The sequence below is a fragment of the Eulemur rufifrons genome, chromosome 18, assembly GCF_041146395.1.
Source record: "Eulemur rufifrons isolate Redbay chromosome 18, OSU_ERuf_1, whole genome shotgun sequence".
Classification (NCBI taxonomy): Eukaryota; Metazoa; Chordata; class Mammalia; order Primates; family Lemuridae; genus Eulemur; species Eulemur rufifrons.
Genome location: NC_091000.1, coordinates 39,175,695 through 39,195,260, shown reverse-complemented (window position 1 = coordinate 39,195,260; position 19,566 = coordinate 39,175,695). Strand labels below are relative to the sequence as shown.

The 19,566-nt window shown below is 33.4% G+C and overlaps 1 protein-coding gene across 2 annotated transcripts in view; it reads right to left on the bottom strand.

Annotated features, from left to right (window-relative positions):
- The window catches only part of RBM46 (RNA binding motif protein 46), a 47,608-nt gene that overhangs the window by 16,527 nt on the left and 11,515 nt on the right, over positions 1 to 19,566 (bottom strand). The window contains exons 2-4 of one of the 2 annotated variants that reach the window (XM_069493396.1): positions 15,782 to 15,943; positions 14,190 to 14,657; positions 12,897 to 13,679 (exon numbers count right to left, since the gene is read on the bottom strand). In XM_069493396.1, coding sequence (XP_069349497.1) covers positions 12,897 to 13,679; positions 14,190 to 14,657; positions 15,782 to 15,932 — 1,402 coding nt within the window. In that variant the 5' untranslated portion in view covers positions 15,933 to 15,943. Of the gene's footprint in view, positions 1 to 12,896; positions 13,680 to 14,189; positions 14,658 to 15,781; positions 15,944 to 19,566 lie in introns of those variants that run through there. The other variant, XM_069493397.1, reaches the window with a different exon arrangement.

Sequence of the window (19,566 nt, the reverse complement as noted above, 5' to 3'; positions counted from 1 at the left end):
CTATGCACCCTGAATTACCAGGGAATTTTATGCCTTTAGGAAACTAAACTGAAAGGAACAATACCATCTTTTCAGTCTGTACCTGTGTAGGAGAATAAAAAAGAAAAGCAATGCTAGTATACACCAAGATTTTAAATAATATACAATAAGCTACTGCCAATTATTTCCTATTTGGGAAGCCTTAATCAAATGTTATAGATGACACTAGATATAACTGTGGATTATATAATGAATTTAAGAAATCATAAAAATGTGTATATATGATCCATTATGTTCTATATTATACTGTTGCTATACAGTTTAAAAATTACAACCTTAATATCCTTCCACTATACAAATTTTTACATATATGATAAATCCAATATAAAATAATCCATATACCCCAGACTGTATTTCAAGAGTTTCTACTATTTGAAACCCCCATTTCATGAGCATTTTAAAAATTACCTACTGATAATTTCTACCTCAGTGAAACATACATGGAGATATCTCATTCCATTAACCACCATTCATAATTTAATTGTTCCTGTGGCTGTACCTGCCAACTCCGTATCTCAGATGTATCTTTCTCAATCTTTTCTTCTTTCTGCTCAAAGTAGTCAAAATTTATCTTTTCTCGGACTCTTTATCTTTTAACCTTACAGTATGTAGATCACTTTAAATTATTTGAAAACACGATATGCTGATTACTAAAGAAGGAGATAGTACTCACCTATATAAATGCAGGGCAAAACAACAAACCATACATGTACAAAGTCCCTTAGCTTTTAAATCTTGATGGATAAAAAATTATATAATAGTAAATAAAAGTCATATAAAAGTTACTAAATTTTTGAGTAATATTATAAAATCATTTTGGGTTACTATATCCCATAGAAGCAAGTGATAAGCAGATGAGGACTGGTGTAATATTCAAGTAGAGTGAGCAGCACTAAGAAAGGCCTAGAACTATACCAATGAGCATGGAAAATTTAGCAGGAGGTATATGTCTACGGTTAGGTAAAGTGGGGCCAAACAATAGAGTATTCTGAACAGGAGAATGTGGAGTTCAGAGTACTTGATTATACTGCAACAGCAAGCCATTATAGGTTCCTGCACAAGAAATAACAATGAAAATGTATAGTTTAACATATTTGAACTGATAAATCATATGGCGGAACTACGTGTTGAGATGTTTTGAATACAATCAGAGAGTAAAATGAGAGTACCAAGTAACAGGGGAGCAGGAAATAGATTATGAACAAACTTTGCCCATTTGAAATTCTGTCTAGGATCTGGATGAGAGAAAAGACCCACATCATCTGCCACCTTGATACATATGCCATCAGTTGGCAAAGCTTATCCTGGAGTAAACTTAAAAATCCCAAATCTACCTTTTAAACAAGGTATGTTCACAAGATCTTTCTAACTTAGAATAATTCAATTAGGACTCAGCCAGATGTCCCAAGATCCACACTATACTGGAGTGGTCTGGTGTAAGGGCTTTGAGGACTGGTAAAGCCAAAATTGTCTCTGAACAGGAGGTAAGGTATGGACCAAAAGCCCGTCGCATTATATTTTAACTTTTAGAAGAATAACTTGTCAATAGTATTCCACAAGTCCACAGTTACCAGATGTTTAACAGTGAACAAAGGCCAGTTTTTCACTAGAATCATGTGTAGTTATAAAGAATAGCAATTGAGGGCACAGCCTCTTGGCTAACTGGGATCTTGGGCAAATTATTTAACCTACTGAAGCCTCAGTTTCTTCATTTGTTAAAAAAAGTGAAAAGTATCAACATTAAAATATCTACCTCAAAGAATTGTGAAAATAATGTATTATGTAAAGGTATTCAGTATAATGCCTAACATGCAGTAAATGCTCAAAGAATCTTAACCATTATTACTACTAGTATTTATTATTACACATGATAGGAAACTCTGGTGTCTGCAGTTTGTTTTCTGAAAATTATTATTCTTCAGTATTTACGTGGAACTTAATATGTAAAAGGCACTGTTCTAAGCCCTTTATAATTTTAACTCATGTAATACATATAATTATCATGAGATAAATAGTGTTATCATTCCTATTTTACAGATGAGGAAATTGAAGGGCTGAGAAGTTTAATAACTTTTCCAAGTAAGTAATGAAGCTGGATTGTGAACCCAGAAAATATGGTTCCAAATGCCATGTTCTTTTGTTCTACATTGCCGATATGCCATGTTAATATTAAATTTAATGTACTAAATTTCCTTTTGCTGAAATTATTTTTGCTGAATTTTCTTTTGCTGAAAAAAAAATAAGTGCAGTGTACCATTTCCTGATCCTCATCCCAGATTAGATCAGGTCATTCAGTCATATGTTCTCATAATACCCTACACTTCTTCAGAGCATTTATCAGAACTGTAACTGAATAGCAGTCTACCTCAATAGACTGTAAACTCTATTATAGTTAAGGCAGCAACTGTGTCTGATTCACTATAGTGATCCTCAGGACTTTATACAAAGCACAGTGTTCAATTCAATAGTATTTGTTGAAGGAATGGATTTTAACAAGATTTAACAATCACCCTGCTGCCAGTTAATAAACTGAAAATGAGAATGGAAAGCCTAAAGGAATGAATAAGCAAAAGAGATATTCACATGAGAAAAGTAAGGATGCCCAAATCAAACTTGCTTAGTTTAGAAAGGTAAATTTTTCAGAAGGCTTCAAAATGGCAAGGCATTATACTCCAAGTGGTGTTAGGGAAGATAATTCTGAGTTACAATAGTCTAGTGGACACTCTTTCCTTCCCCCATATATTTAACAAATATAAACATATTTAAAATAAATGTTAAAAAAATTAAAGGATTTGTGTTTGTTTTTTACTGAGGGATATAGAGTTTAAAGGCTTTGACGGTTCTGGGTTATATTAAGTCATAATCGATCTCCCCCAAATTTTCTTCTATTAGACTTAATTCCATTTCCTACAGCTTCAAAGATAAATTTTTAAGTTTTTCTTCATATGCCAGCACTTCAAACATTTAAAGACAGTAATCATATTCCCCCTGTAAACAACAGTATTTACAGACTAAACAGCCCCAAATATTAGTATTTCACTTGTTCACTATCCTACTTCATATTATGGAGTTTTCAGGCTCTCCCTAGCTGCCAAGGTTGAATTAAACTGTGGTGCCCAAAAGCAAATAAAACATTCCAAATATATTCTGACCAGAATAAAATTATTTGGTCTTAACACTATGTAACTTTCCTATTTTGCCTTGAATTATATATTAATCTGAGAATCTCTAGTGTAGAATGATTCTTATTCTGGTTTTGACAAAATAATACAAGTTCTTACTCTTGGCTGGCTAACTTTCATTCTTTGCCAGCTTATTTGTTTAATAATAAAATATACAAAGGAATATATACGATTTAGATATACAGATTACATAATTTTAAAAATAAAGACAAGTACTCATCCACCCAGGTTTACAAATAGAAAATTAGCAATACCTTAGAAATCCCTTTTGCATCCTTTCCACTTTCTTCCTCTAACCCTTATAATCACAATCCTAGTTTTTAACTGTTAATCATTCTCTAGCTTTTCTTAATGGTTTAATTATATATTCATATATACCTAAACAATATGTTGTTTAGTTTTGCTTGGATTTATTTTCCTAATCATAATTTCCCATTGTCTCAATTCTTTCTATTTAAAAATTGCATCCTTTTATATTTTACATGTTTTTAATAAGCACCTCAAGTCTTCTATGAAATGAGGCAAGGATGAAAGTGAATAATCCATCCAAAAAGGATAGAGAAAAGAAAGAGGGCAGATTAACATTTTACTTATATGAGTGTGCTGCATCAATGAGACAATGCCATCTATCCCCAGTAAGAGTAAAAAATAGGGCTGAGGGAAAATTGAACCCCTTTCCATCTTTTCCTAGGTTAGCTATAATAATAGGGCTTTTTAATTTGTGTAAATTCCCTGAATCAATATACCATATGTTTAAAGAGCCTCTCACGATAAATAAATAAATATAATTTAAAAAATAACCCAATATTTGGATTATTTAGTTTCAATCTATTCATGCCTCTTTTTACTTTCAGAAAGAGTCTCCCTCTGTTGCCCGGGTGAGTGCCGTGGCATCAGCCTAGCTCAAAAGCAACCTCAAACTCCTGGGCTCAAGCGATCCTCCTGCCTCAGCCTCCCCAGTCAATGGGACTACAGGCACGTACCACCACACCTATATAATTTTTTCTATTTTTAGTAGAGACAGGGTATCGCTCTTGCTCAGGCTGATCTCAAACTCCTGACCTCAAGCGATCCTGCCACCTCGGCCTCCCAGAGTGCTAGGATTACAGGCATAAGCCACTGTGCCCAGCCTCATGCTTCATTTCTAAAAATAAATATTTGTTGTATTTATTGAGTTGACCAGGGAAATTTTCTTGCACAGAAATATGATAACATAGAATTTCAGACTGAAAAAACTGAAAATAAAAATCATTATTACATAAAATTTCCTATGAAATCTTAAAGCAATGAAATAATTCCCCAATTTATCAATTGAAAAGAAAGAGTACCTGATATTACCAAGGCCTCAGAGGACTGACGAAAGCCTATCCATTCCCCTCCCAAGCCATGTTAGCTAATGGAGCAACTCCCTGCTTGTAGCATAAACAATAAAAATAAATAAATTAATTTAAAATGTAAAGACTTTTAAAAATCAAGAAAAGTGAGTTTTTTCAAAATGCTGGTACATAAATGAGAAGTAGAAGAGTCACAGATACCTACCTATATTTTAATACAAGAATTTAAAAATCTTAAGTCTACTAAGTAAATTGTAAGGGGAAAATTAAGAATAAAAGGAAAATCATGACTACCTAATCATATTTTAAATCCCCCTAAGAATCTGAGAGCTTTGCACAGTGAAAGTAAATCATAGTTTTGCTTAGTATCTCCTCTTTCTCTTTAATTCTTAAGGGAAAAGAAAATATTTTCCAATGTTCTGGTATCATCCCTATTTCTATACTTGATATACCTAATTTTACAGCCAGGAATCCCTTAGGGATTCTTAATCTCATGAAGAAACACATGTAGACACATAATATACATAGGTGAGACTCCTTTAAATTAATAAATACTATCCTGCTTGAATTATTTATTTTTTGCTTTTAATAAAAAGTACAGAATACAAATTTAAACTTGTTTTCCAAAGATTCATAATGGATCACCTGGAACCTTATAAATTCTGTGCCCAAAATAATCCAATACTTTCATAAATCTGCAACTACAGATTTGGTCACCCTTGGAGCAAAAATGAACAGGGCAGCAGAAGGAAAAAAAGCCATCCACATATATGGCACATACAGCTGCAAATTTTATGGATACTCATTTACTCCATAATCTGGCCAGTAAACAAGCAGACTGGAATGTGTATTGCTGAAACAAAGTTAACATGAAAAATATTAAGCTAATGGGCTTGCAGTCTTACAACAATCCACATGCAAAACAGGATTTTAAAAAAAGTATGCCTACTAACATCCTCAGAAAACATAATGAAGGACAATCAAAATGTGCAATAGAAATAGTAAAGTATAAGGCAATATAGCCATTCAAGTTAGAGTTTTCTATCATGGTTTACATTTTTATTTATTCAAGTTTATTTGTTCAAGTGTCAATCCCTTGAATTAACTTGTATATAAAAGTCAAGTTATACTGTTTGAACACACAACAAGAGTGGTTCCAGAGTACACTCACCACATTATCAGGTCAGATCAATGTTTTCTAATAATTGCACTCCTATATACTTTTAGCCTAAAGTTATAGACAGAAATATAGTAGAAATCATTATACTATCAGTGTGGTATAAAGATCACATTTACTAAACCAAAAGCAATGCAGATGCAAACAAATTTATTTAGTTACCCAAATTATTTTCTTAAAATATGAACTATTGTGTGTATGTATATAAAAATACATATACAAGACATTTTTCTGATTATGTTTATAATTCTAGTCTCACTTTTGTTATGAAACAAATAATGGCCCATATGGGATTAAAAGATATTTAACTAAATACTATCACTATAAGGAGCAAGAAAATCTGAGTAGTTATTAATATTCTGGTGACTTAAAGCTTCTAATTGGTTAGGGATATTAAAGTTTTTAATTTGGTTTTCTTTTGTTTTGATTCCTCACAGGAAAAATGTATCATTCTTAGAGGTAAGATACTACCAGGTCTCGTTAGAGGATATATTACCCTAAGACAGGATGAATGCTCTAGGATTGAGGATATATCAGGTATTAACTAGTAAGGATAGATAGTATGTTTGATTTTAACCAAAAGGCCCAGAAGCAACAGACACTGAATAACTTTAAAGTAGTTAAAAGCACAAAGTAAATTCACAGTGAAACCATTATTCTAAAACATCTGCCTTCTCATTCACTAGTCCATTCACTTAATTATACTGCCATAGCATAAATAATTATTGTCTACTAAATGTTAACTAGGAAGCAGAGATAAGGGCACGATAGGCTGAAGACTAAGTGCAGCTTCTCACAGAGATTTTCCTGATTCTAAAACAAACAAACAAAAAAAACATACAAAAAAAGACACAGAGATCCTAAAAATCAATATAACATTAAAATTACTTTTAAAGCCTCATTAAAAAATATATTTAGGCGACACCATGTGGCAAAATTGTGAATTGCTGCTGACACCTAGAAATGGAACACATATACAAAATTTATTATGGCATTTCACATGAAGGGAAAATTTTAAAACCATGTTTTTAAATGTGAATTAAATGATAAATTAGACATTGTATTTATTAATACAACAGTAGCTCCTACAAAAACTATTTGAACAAGTACTTTAAGAATGTATTAACCAAAGATACTAAGAAATTATAGGGTAAAAGATCAAGCATGAATAATTTTATAAAGTAAATAAAATCACAAAGATCAATTTAATCAGTTAATACAACTATGAAATAAATATTGGCCACATGATATGTTTTACTACATATCATTATTTTCCTAAATCCTCTGTTACAAAAAGGAAACTAGTTTTCAAACTTTTAAGTAATTAATTGGTTTTCTAAAGTCTTGATTTTGACTATAGCAATCTGCAAATTCAAATAAGAAAATAACCAAAAAGCAATTACTTGTCATTGTGCAAATGAGGAGTTGACTAACTGAATCTTTTTATTTTTTTTCTCCAGTTGTTCTGCAAAGTAGACAGACATAAGCTTTGAATTCCATAAACTAAGAGATATTAAACTGATGAAGGTTTAATTTTTATAAAAGCAGCTCTTGGTTTTAAACTATTTGAACTCAAATATGTATCCTGGCACATATAAAATGTTTTAAAATATTATTTTTGGCCCTAAATAAGATTTTTTTTTTTTTTTACCACTTTTTACATAAAACCATGGATTTTTGAGATAAAAGAGTCCCTAGAGCTCACCAAATAAAATCCTGACATTTTAGAGGTGAGGGCATTGAGGTCCAAAGATTGATTCATTTGCCATTCCAAGGTCACATTTTGTTAATGGCTGAGATTACAGGATTCCTGTAGTTTTATTTTACTACTCATTACTTTATCAAGCTGTTTCTCTCACAGTACTAACTCTATGGTAGTATTTACAGTCCATTAATGCAAGTGTTAATAAGATAAGAATTATGAATAACACTAGATGATCATTCAAAGGGTCTTTCAAAAAATAATGGTAAACTTCAAGAGGAGTACAAATACATTTTCATCAGGACTGGGCCCTCTTGGAGGGTCAAAGACACATAGTTGAGTTAATGGAATTTTGGTCTCACCATTTGATCATATGAAAACAAATAAATATGTAAATTGTTGATGCTGATGCCTTCTTCTCATTTAACTAGGTACATTTTAAAGCAAATCCAGCAAATTACCTTTGTGCTTTAAAATATCAGTTTGAAATAGTATCATCAAAGTTAGAGCTATCATTAAAACTGGAAAGTATATCTTTCTGAAAGTATTATTCTTCTATTTATAATAAAAATTCCATTATAATATGATATAATCATTTTATATCTAGCATAAGTGTCCACTAAAATTATTTCTTAAATTAAAAAAAAAAAACCTGGAGAAAGTTTCTCTTTATTTCTAAGCAATTTATTGCCAAATTTCTTAAATCTAAAATTCTATTTTTTTATTACTGCATTTCTGCCCATCAATCTGGAAATAATGATAGCTCACAAGAAAAAAAGCACCAATCATTTTTCAGATTAAAGCTTCTCATAATAGCATAGAAGTCCCTGTCTTCCAATAAAGTTACAAGTAGTAACAGAAATCAAAACCAAATTTCAGTGCTATTAAAGGGATAGCAAACATAATGACTATCATGCTTACTATTTATACATATACTAAATACCACTCAATGACTTGAAAAAAATTAAAGATTCTAATGATGGATGTCATTTTAAAGTTGCATATGAGAAACAATACACAAGTCAGCCACAAAATTAGTACTGAATAAAGTACAAAAGATATTAAAAAGATAAATATTCACACATAAAATGGTCCACACAAATCAGGATGAATTCATCTAGGAAAAAATTACTTGCTCAGAGGAAAAGCAAGTACATCCAATGCAGTTTTATTTTAAAAAAATATATACCTGCGAAGTTTTAAAAAGCAGGACTAATGAAATTTCAAGTAACTTATTAAGTCTACTCTTTTCAATATCTTAATTCCTCTTAAAATCTGACTGAAATCACCACAGCAAACACTACACAGAACTGCTTGCCATTAACCCACTACCATGCTGTTTTTTTTTTTTTCTTTTCTTTTTTGAGACAGAGCCTCACTTTGTCGCCCTGGCTAGTACCATGGCGTCAGCCTAGCTCACTGCACCCTCAAATCCCTGGGCTCAAGCGATTGCTCCTGCCTCAGCCTCTTTAGTAGCTGGGACTACAGGCACACGCCACCACACCCGGCTAATTTTTCTATTTTTAGTAGAGACGGGGTCTCGCTCTTGCTCTGGCTGGTTTCGAACTCCTGACTCCTGACTCCTGACTCCGCCTCCCAGAGTGCTAGGATTACAGGGGTGAGCCACCACGCCCCCCGGCCTCATGCTGTTTTTCTAATAGGAGTTTACTCCTGCTGTGCCCCTCTCTGTCCACAAATGTTTACAACTCAGATCAAGTGGGAGGTGTACCTCCTTTCCCTGTATGAACAGAATTTGTGTATTTGCCTTGTTCACTAGACTGATTCCTTGAGAGAAAAGGAATTTATCTTTAGTTCCAGAATGCTTAGGAAAGTACACTTAGTACATAAGAAGCTTTCAAAAAAGATCTGATTCTTTGATAAAACTTCATCAATCACGGCCAGAACAACAGTACACAAGTCACATGAAACTAAATCAATGGCACAAGCTAGTTTGTGACAGAGGTTCCTCATCCCTTTTTTTAAAAAGCTTTAGTTGGTCATACAAGTAAGAACAAAATAGCACTTGCATCAGTGAGTACTAAACAAACATAAAAACAAGAGAACAGATACCTTGTCTACAATTATTTGTTGATAAATTATTTAACAAGGTGAATTATCAATACACATGAGACTACGAACTTTCTCCTTCCACTAAGTATTCTCCAGGACTTTCTTCTTCAAAATTGTAACTCTCTAAGACTTTTCTTTATCTCCTTGATTCTGCTTAATCCACTCCTACATGACAAAGAATCCTCTAGAGAAAAGCAGTGGCAATACTGGAAGGCACAGAGTCAAACTTTAAGGAAAAGCAGGATTATTAGTATTGATAGTCTAACCCATTGATAAACAGATAACAAAATTATGAACTAGAAAAGACTTAAACAGAAGTGATACAGAATGACACAAAATGTCTCTATATACCAAACATTTAGTGTAGGACCTATCTATCCTAATCTCCAAATAAAAAGGTAAATGACTGTTTATATCACATATTAATCACGTATCACAAAAATCATCAAGGTTAAGATAGCATAATAATACCTGGAATAACATCAAACTGAGGGGTTAAAATAAGAATATTAAGGCGATTTTTTTTTAATTCCTATCCCCAAAGAAAATATCTTAAAAATAGTAGTTAGGAAATAACATTCATTGGAAATCAAGCAGGACGGAAGGGGGAGGAAGGGATGGGTAAATTCACACCTAATGGATACAATGCATACTATCGGAGACAGGGGCACACTTATAACTTTGACTCAAACAGTACAAAAGCAATTTATGTAACCAAAACATTTGTACCCCTGTAATAATCTGAAATTTAGAAAAAAATCTTCAATTACATAAGGGAAAAAAAAGTAGTCAAAAGCACTATTTAGGAAATTAGATTTATTGAATTCTTTAAGAAAAATAACCAAAAGATGACTTAATATGAAAAGACCTCCAATAACAACCTCTCAAGACCTCAGAAAAATTCAATCACTGAAACATGAAAATATTTAGCAGGATATCAGTAACACACCAGTACCAACAACTGATCTCAATCCTGAATCCGTCAAAATCCTACAGCCTTTACCTAAAGCAAGGTGTACCTAAAAAGACATTAACCCTTTAAAGCCCAGAGGCTCCAATATTTTTTTTCTCCCCACCCCCCAGAGGCTCCAATATTAACGAGGGGTGGGGGGGAGTGAGCCAGAACACTGCTATAGCAATACTCAATCTAATATTAACCTGCCATGTGGCAACATGGAACCTCCTGCCCCTGCCCCTGCCCCTACTTTAATGGCCCCTGAAGGTCTGACATTTGTTTTCTGATCAAAGTTTCCTAGGCCCCTGATCTCTGGCTCTTCTGTTTCCCTGAGTTCACGCTTTTTCCTCAGTTGCCTAATTGTATTACTGCCTGTAACTCAACAACCTTCACTTGTATTTCTAGTCAAGCTCCATAGGATTTTTCTATCACTGTTGGTAGACAAGTCCTCAGTCCTTGTGCACTGCACTCAAATAGGCTCTAGGGTTTAATTTTTGTTTAGATTTGAATCTTGCTTACATTTTATTAGCTCTTCTCTCTGATGGTCAATATAGCCTGAGAAAATACATACAACACAAACTGTTCAACTTTTTATTAAAATTAGCTTTGATACAAGCTTAATAAAATCTGAAATAGATGACTAAAGCAAACTGCACCTGCCCTCTAAGGATTTCATTCATCGAAGCTAATTTTATCACTAATTAACCATAATCAAGTTGGTAATACTGTACCTGATCAGGGGTTTTCTTAGGGAATTAGTGGTCAGTAGTGGTTAACTATGGCCCTTGGACTCAAGTAAAATGCATCTTAATAAGGGAGTTAAAAGGTGATGAAAAACCTCTGGTTCCATATAGAATCTGATCTTCCATATGGGATAACCAGATGGGCAAACTATGTCTACATAAAATCTGCCATTTAATAGACTAAGATGACTATGTTACAAGAATCTTCGAAGTTTAAGTTAAATCTGTAAGGGAATGAGTGGGGATAGAAATAAAAAATGTTTCCGCATTACCATGGTAGATCAGACACAAGTATTCTGGGAAAACCTTGCTCAGCAACTAATTACCTATAACCCATTCAAAAAGAATATTTTAACCTGTTTTTCTCAAAGAACCCTAATTGGAATTATTTGCAATCCACCTAATTTTATCTTTAACTTAGATTGTCTTTCTTAAAAGAGAAATGGAAGGACTCTATTTTGTGCATCAATAGAAATCATACCTAAAAATTTATTAACTTAGATGATTGTTAAATTCCCAAATATCTCCAAACTAATAACTGAGGACACTACTGAAAAGTTTCTTAGAAGGAAATCCTACCTTCAACACTAAAATTTTGATGGTATCTCCAAATCATAATCTCCTAAAAATATTCATAATACCATGAAACTGGCTACAGTAGATAAGCAAGTCTATACAGAATATACAAAAATGACTCTCCCTTTTGAAAATGTTTTTCCTTTTATACTGCCTTCTCTTAAACTTGAGAGTATCAATTTGAAATATATATAAGCTTCAGTACTGTGGTTCTGCAACCATATAAAAAATCAATTTTAAGCTAAGAGTCTGACAATTATAATCAAGAAAATTATAATCCTCAGTAGATCTTTCCCTTTTATTGCTGACTCTCAAGAAACCACTACTGTTCTAATAAATATTATTTTGGGCACAAAGTAATCACTAACTAAAATCTATAGCTGCATTAAAAAATAAGACAAACTGATAGGGGGGAAAAGGCTAACATAACAATAAGAACAGGAAGTAGGAAAACACAAGAGTGATATTATATCTCTTCGTTTACAATGTCAAATATTTAGTTAGCATATCTTTATACTCCCAAAGCCTTAATTATCCCTCAAAGATCTTAGAGAAAACTAACTTTGCTAAAAGTATGACATTAAAGAAGAGAATGGTCATAAACATCTCTTAATGATGCTTTTTGTCTTCTATGAGTAATAATGACAAATTTCCAGATTGGTGAGCATAAGTCTGTGTCTACACATTACCCACCTGAAATGCCTCTGATTTTCCCTACCCCTTCCCCCCAAAAGATTAATGTGTAGACTTCACCAAAGATACAGGAACACTCTTATAAACTAGCCTAATTAACAAATCCTAAATCTTATATAAAAATTTTTATTGCAAATGAGATCAGTCATTATAAAAACAATAAATTAATGCAATAGAGTCATGAACTCTACAGTAAAACAAAACCAAATTTTCCCCTATGTAAGTAATGCTTAAAAAGCTAAATGTAGGAAGATTACACAGGAGCCAAGTTTCAATAAAGTTTATCATGAATTTGCAAAACTGAGATAAAATTAATGTTAAATACTACTAAAGTTAAGCGTTCAAAATTAATGAATTCATAATCTGTAATAGTATTTCCTAATTTCATATTCTATGATATTATTTAAAGCATTTTTTAAACTTACCCAAATGAAGTAATGTAAACTGGGCTGCCAATTCCTTTGCATCTTCTAACGTAGTACAGAGTTTGTCTGGCATGAAGTAACTCTGGGATCCATTTGCGACAGCAGGAATAATTATTTTATATACCAAGAGTACTTTTCCATCTTGACTTGTTGTTGAATATAAATAATATTCTGGTGGTGCCCAATTATTTTTGTTGCAGTAATAATCCAAATGCATTACTGCAGAATTAAAATGATTGGATTTTAAAGAATACATACTAATTGGAGTAAGCTTTGTTCCAGGGAAAAAAGGATAAGTGCATCTTTCAACTTCAGGGGGGCTTGGGCTATGCTGACCATTGAGACGAGTGGGAAGAGTTGGTGGCTTCCCTAGAGTTTTGGGGTGGCTCTCTTCTTTGTTAACAAACACAATCAGGTTTTCGGAATTGGGGCTAATCTGACCATTAAGATGCTGTCTCCAAGTGTTTTCTTTATTTACAGGTTTTGCCAGTGTTACCTCAATACTTGCTCCATCAATGCATTTTCCATTCATAACAGACATAGCAGCCACTGCATCTTCTCGGTTAAAAAAGTGAACAAAAGCATAATCTCTAAGTTTCTTTACTCGTTCCACTGCACCAGGCTTAAATTTATTGAATTCTGCTTTAATTGCTTCCTCTGTAGTTGAGATCATTAAATTTCTTACATAGAGAACTTTAACTCTCTGCATGGTTTCCTCATCAACCTCTTTCTCTGGGTCAGCCCAATCTACCTGAATGGTGTGGCCCCATAGTTGGAATGTTCCTGTAAAAAAGAATTAATTTAAACAATTAAAACAAATAATAAAAGTTAAAAGTGTTTTAAGTAAAACTGTTTCTCCAGAGAAACAGAAATTCAAATACACATCAATGCATTTGGTTAATCATTTCTTTCCTATTCACACAAAAGTTTTTACTACAGCAAACTTAACTTGAATTCATGGTGGAATTTAAGAATCAATAGAACAAATACACTTCAAAGACAGACATTTATTAGCAGAATTAAGTATTGCTCTTTTTTATAAAACAATAATTAATACTTCAATTAAAGTGTATACTTTCAATAAATCAGTAAATTATCATAAATATGACATTACAGGAACAATTTCTTGTCTTTTAGAATCATTTGACATATTTTACTTCTTTACTCAGTTCTTTATTCTTCTTTAACTGGCATTACATATTTCGATAATACTGCTCTACAAAGTACTGTCATTTTTCCATATTTGTAATAAGGTTAATATGGAAAAAATGACCTTTAAAAGAATCAGTTTACCTGGAATTAGTTTCCTCCTCGCCATAGCAGCAGCTCTGTGAGATTCATATTCAACAAATGCAAAACCACGATTTTTGGTCTTATCAGTTGCACTTGGATAAACAATGACATCTACAACTCCTTCTGTAACTTTCTTCATTTCATCCAAAATTTCTTCTTTCTTCTTTTCTTTGGGAATAGCTCCGATAAATAATCTGCAATTATCCAAACTTACACACACACCAATAAACTTCCCTGGCCGAATCTCATAATTATTAAGAATTCTGATGGCTAGCTGGGCTTCTTCTTTTGTAGTATACATCACAAAAGCATAACCTCGATTTTCACCACTAAATTCCATCATAAGTCGAAATTCATATATCTTCCCAGCTCTTTCAAACACAGGAACTAACTCATCTTCATACATATCACGAGGTATTTTTCCTACAAAAACTTCACAGCCTCTAGGTGGAGGTGGACCTTCCCAACCTGAAAGACAAAAATAAACAGACACAAATTCTAATTAGATATTTATATTCACTATTCAATCACTTATCCATTCAATAAATTTGCTATGAGCCTCCTACATGCCACCCACTATTCTAGGTGTTGGGGAATTAATAGTAAACAAAATAAAGCCCCTTCCCTCATGAAGCTTATATTCAATACAGAAAGTAGAAAATCAGTGAGTGATAAGTGCTATGAAGAAAAATCAAGCCACATAATGGGTGCTATCTTCAATAGAGTGGTCAGGTAAATTTCCAGGTACATGAAATTTAAGCAGAGACCTGAATGAGATGAGAGAATGAGCCATGAGGATTACCTGGCAGTTGTGGCTGCCATGTTTGGTGATTACCCTTCACTGTCCTCTTTAGGTTCTTCCCCAAAGCTCTTCCCTATAGGGGAAACTGGGAGAAGGGTATTCACCAAGAAGGGTATTCACGAAGAAGAAAAAGCAAGTGCTTTGGATGTTGCAACAACATAGAATATGGAAGCCTGTATAACTGAAGTGTACTTGAGGGAAGAGGAAAGTGTTAAGCAATACAGCCAGTAAGAAAACTAGAAGCCAGAATTTAAAGTTAACTGGAGGGTGTTGAGCAAAGGAACTGGCTATTGGTAGGAAGGTCAAACACTGGTTCTGTTCACCTGTTTACATTTGGTTTTCTATTAATAGTATAAACACCACTCTTCTACTCACTGCTCTTTCAGATTTCTCTCAAAACAATCTTCTCTTTAATACCTACAGTATCCTTTTCCCCACTGCTTTAATCCCAACTTCTTTCTCAACCCCAGCCCAACTTCTTTCTCAACTGCTTCTTAGACCCAGAGCAGGATTAGAAAATATATAAAAGTAAGACATGAATACTATTTATAATCTACCTGTTTCCTCTCACAACCTTTAAGACCTGATAAGGTCTTAAAGTAGTTACAAGGAAAGAGCTATTGTTTGGGACACTTGTGGGACCATACGGGGGCTGTCCAGAAAGTATCCAGCCATGTACTATGAAAAACTATATTAACAATGGCTGGATACTCTCCAGACAGCCCTCATATACCTAATCTAAATGACTACATTAAAAATTTAATTTAAAAGAATATAAACAAATCCATACCTGGAGGAGGACCACCAAATTTCCTTTGCCCATTTTCTTGAACCATGTTATAACCAGTCTTTTCCATCAAAGCAAGTAATGCTGCTTCATTCTGAGTACCAGTTCGAACTTTACTGCATCCATTCATTCCATCTATATTTTCTTCATTCATGGTTGCAATTCCTAAAACAAAGTTTAATAACAGTGTTTATGACATAAAGTACCAGGAATCCATAAAGGATTTCTTTGGATCGTTTGGATTGCAAGAAACCAAGGACAGTTGTGGTTGCCATGTTTGGAGATTACCCTTCACTGTCCTCTTCAGGTTCTTCCCCAAAGCTCTTCCTAGAGTGGAAACTGGAAACTTCTTTCAATGTCACTGACCAATTAAGTAGTACCTTTAGATGGCCTAAAGTAACAAGTAAGGGAGGCAAAAGAGAAACAGAAAGGAATAAAGAATGGAAAAACAAAAGCAAGTGAAAGGGAGCAAAGAAAAAGGAAAGCAAAAGGAGTAACAAAATATATTGCCATCAATGAATATATGATCACTGCCAATCTATATAACCCAAGGTTTAATAATTTTATTATACAGGCCAACTGGATTTTTCAGTGACTTATACTTGCCAGATATACCATGGGCCTAAGGGTAATAATGCTCATGCTGTCAGCAATCCTCAAGAGCTTTACCAGTTATCAGAAACTGAACAGATGGTTGGAATAATTAAACAGAGCTTCAAATCAGCCACTGTTCCTATCTACTGGAAGAAGTTACCAGAGAGAGCAGGAAGCACAACTACTTGTAATCTGAACAGAAACAGAAGCTACTGGGATTTTTAACTAGCAGCAACTTAAGACAATGACTTCAATGGGTAAGCAGGAATGAGGGTGGAGGAGATGAGATCTCTGTTGATCACCATATGTAATAACATTTTAATTTTTAAAAATGAAATTAACATGTACTTTAGGGTTTTTTCCTAAAGATCAATATTGTGATTTATTCTGTTTCTTAATTTTCTCTCTCTCTAATTTATAGTGTTACCATGAATAAAATGCAAAAACTAAAATTCACAGTATAGAGAATGCACTGGGAAAGCTATTTTGGCTTTCAATAGAAACTTCCTAATCATAAATGGAAAACAAGTCAGTCATTGTGGCATAGCATTTTAAAAAGTATGAAATTTTGAGCATCTCAATTTCAGACTTCCTAGTTGTACAGCCTTGGGCAACTTACTCATTTCTTCACACCTTAGTCTCTTCATTTGAAAATGGAAGTACAAGTTATCACAAGGTTGCTGTTAAGATTAAATGAAACAATGTTATGTAAAAGGGCTGTTGACATTCCACAAGGATCAAACATATGATAAATGCTAGAGAGCAGAGCATCCTGATTTTTAATGTACCCTTACTGACACAGGCAGCAAGCTTTTTACAGAAACATCTTTCGTTTTTCTCAAAGGTTAAGGTGTGGGTGTGATGTGGTACATACATTCCTAGGGATGAATATCTGTGTCTGTACAATGGATTCTGCCCTGAAGGTGGGAGTGGAAAGATGTCACCAAAAAAAAGCAAGTTATCCTCACTAATACTTAGTTTAGCATAAGCAAATCCTTTCTACTAAGTTAATTACTAGCTGTAATTTTGAGTAAATTACTTACTTCTTCTGTACCTCAATGTCCTCATCTGCAATATGCAGATAATAATGTAAATAATGCCTATCTCATGGAATTTTTACGAATAATAAATCAGTTAATTGGTATTTTAAAAAACCCTCTAGGGTTCATTGTTTGGCCTTAAACAATAAAAAAATTATCCACAAATACTAATTTTTATGCATATATTGGAACCTTTCAAATCATTAAATATCTACAAATAACTATAGCTTACAATCCAGGTATACAATTTATCTTCAGAGTAATTGGCTTCAAAACAAAACTGGGACACCAGATAGAAACAGGCTGAGAAAAACAATCATAAGAAGTTCAGTTTACTTAGTAGGTCTATTATAAATGCCAAGACATTTCTACACATTATCTCTAACCTCTAAACTACTGGGAGTATCAATCTTGCTAAAGGAAAATTATTATTTCCATTTAACAGACGAAGAAACTGAGGCTTAAACAGAGAAACCATACCACCCAAGATCACAGAGCCAGAAAGTCACACAGAATTCAAACACAGGTCTGGCTTGATATCAAACATCCCTTCCTGCCAAGAAAATTATTTTGGCATACCTTCTGCTACAATTTCACCTGAAAGTTCCGTGAAGAACGAGGAAGACCCACCTCCCCATTACAAGTTGACTTTTACATGCAAATGAAATATTCAGAAATTATACATTGATACTGCTAAATTAGGTGGCCTCAAAAATCCTTCCTAGTTTTAAAATATCTGAATTTTTCTAAGTGATGATGAATATAGATACAAATACAACCATCATATACCACACACATGCAATCTTTTTACAGTTTTTAAAGCTGCTTCCAAGCTATTATTATATTGCATCCCATGGAGTAAGTTCCGGGGGAAAAAAAAAAGCAGGAAAATAGCTGATGCACCCATAGAGTTTCTACTTGCCTTCTACCTCACTTCCCTAAACTTAATAACCCTAGTCCAGTTTTCTTTCCTAAGCTAAGACTCATTTATCAAAGTGCCTAATGAACATAAGTGTTGAAAATGAGATGTTCATGAGGCATCTCAAACTCAGCATATCAAAAACTAAATGCCATTTTATCTTCCAAATCTGTTTCTTCCTGTTTTAACTTCTCAATCAATTCATCCATTCAACAAATGGCACAACAAACATATCCCTCTCTCCTTCAAACTATCACAATCAGAAACCTGGGAGTTATCCCAGAGTCCACCTTTTGACTCACAGCTAATCAGTCACAAAGACCTGAAGATTATACCTCAGTATTTCTTGAAATCAGTCTTTTCCTGTCTATCCTAGAGCCTGTTCTCAGAAAATTCTGACTTGAATTAGTGCTAGGTTCCTAAACGTCATTTCAACTTTTGGTCTTGTTCTCCACAAACAAAATCTCCAAAATGCTGTCAAAGTGATATAAAAATGCATATATTTCATATCATCTTAAAATTCTATTTTAAATCAAATCTAAGTGAAACAATGAGTAAAAAATTTTTTTTAATCTTGAAATCTGGAAGGCCCTTCCAATAATTAAATTAAAAAGTCTCAAAGGAAAATATTTTTACTATACAAAAAGTACTTTTGAAGGCTAAAAACTAAGTCAAAAATTATAAACAGAGGAAAATAATCTGTAGCACATCGGATAAAAGGCTAATTTCCTTAAAATAAAAAGAGTAGCACAGTGTCATAGTTTAGAGCAGACTCATGTACCAGATTGGCTAAATCTGAATCCCAGTTCTTCTCTTTACTAAGCGGGGATGTTGGGCAAATTATTTAACCCTTCAATGACTCCATTTACTTGTCTACAAGTGGATAATAGCAGTTTCTACCTCACAAGGTACAAGGATCCAGAGGATCAGAATAAAGGGCTTAACACAGTCCTTTACACATAAGCACTAGAAATGTATTTAATATCTAATGAAACGGTAAGAAAAACACAAACTGCAGAGCAGGGACTGCAAACTGAAATTCATTCATTTGTTCAATATTTAGTAAGCACCAACTGTGTCCCAAGACACTATTCCTCGAGATGTCTGGGATGCATTAGTAAATAAAACACTAAAATTCCTCCTTTACACAGTTTATACTCTAGTGAAGAAAAAAATAATTGGTGATAAAAAATAAGTAAATAATATGATATGGAGTAGGTTTAAGAGTAATAATA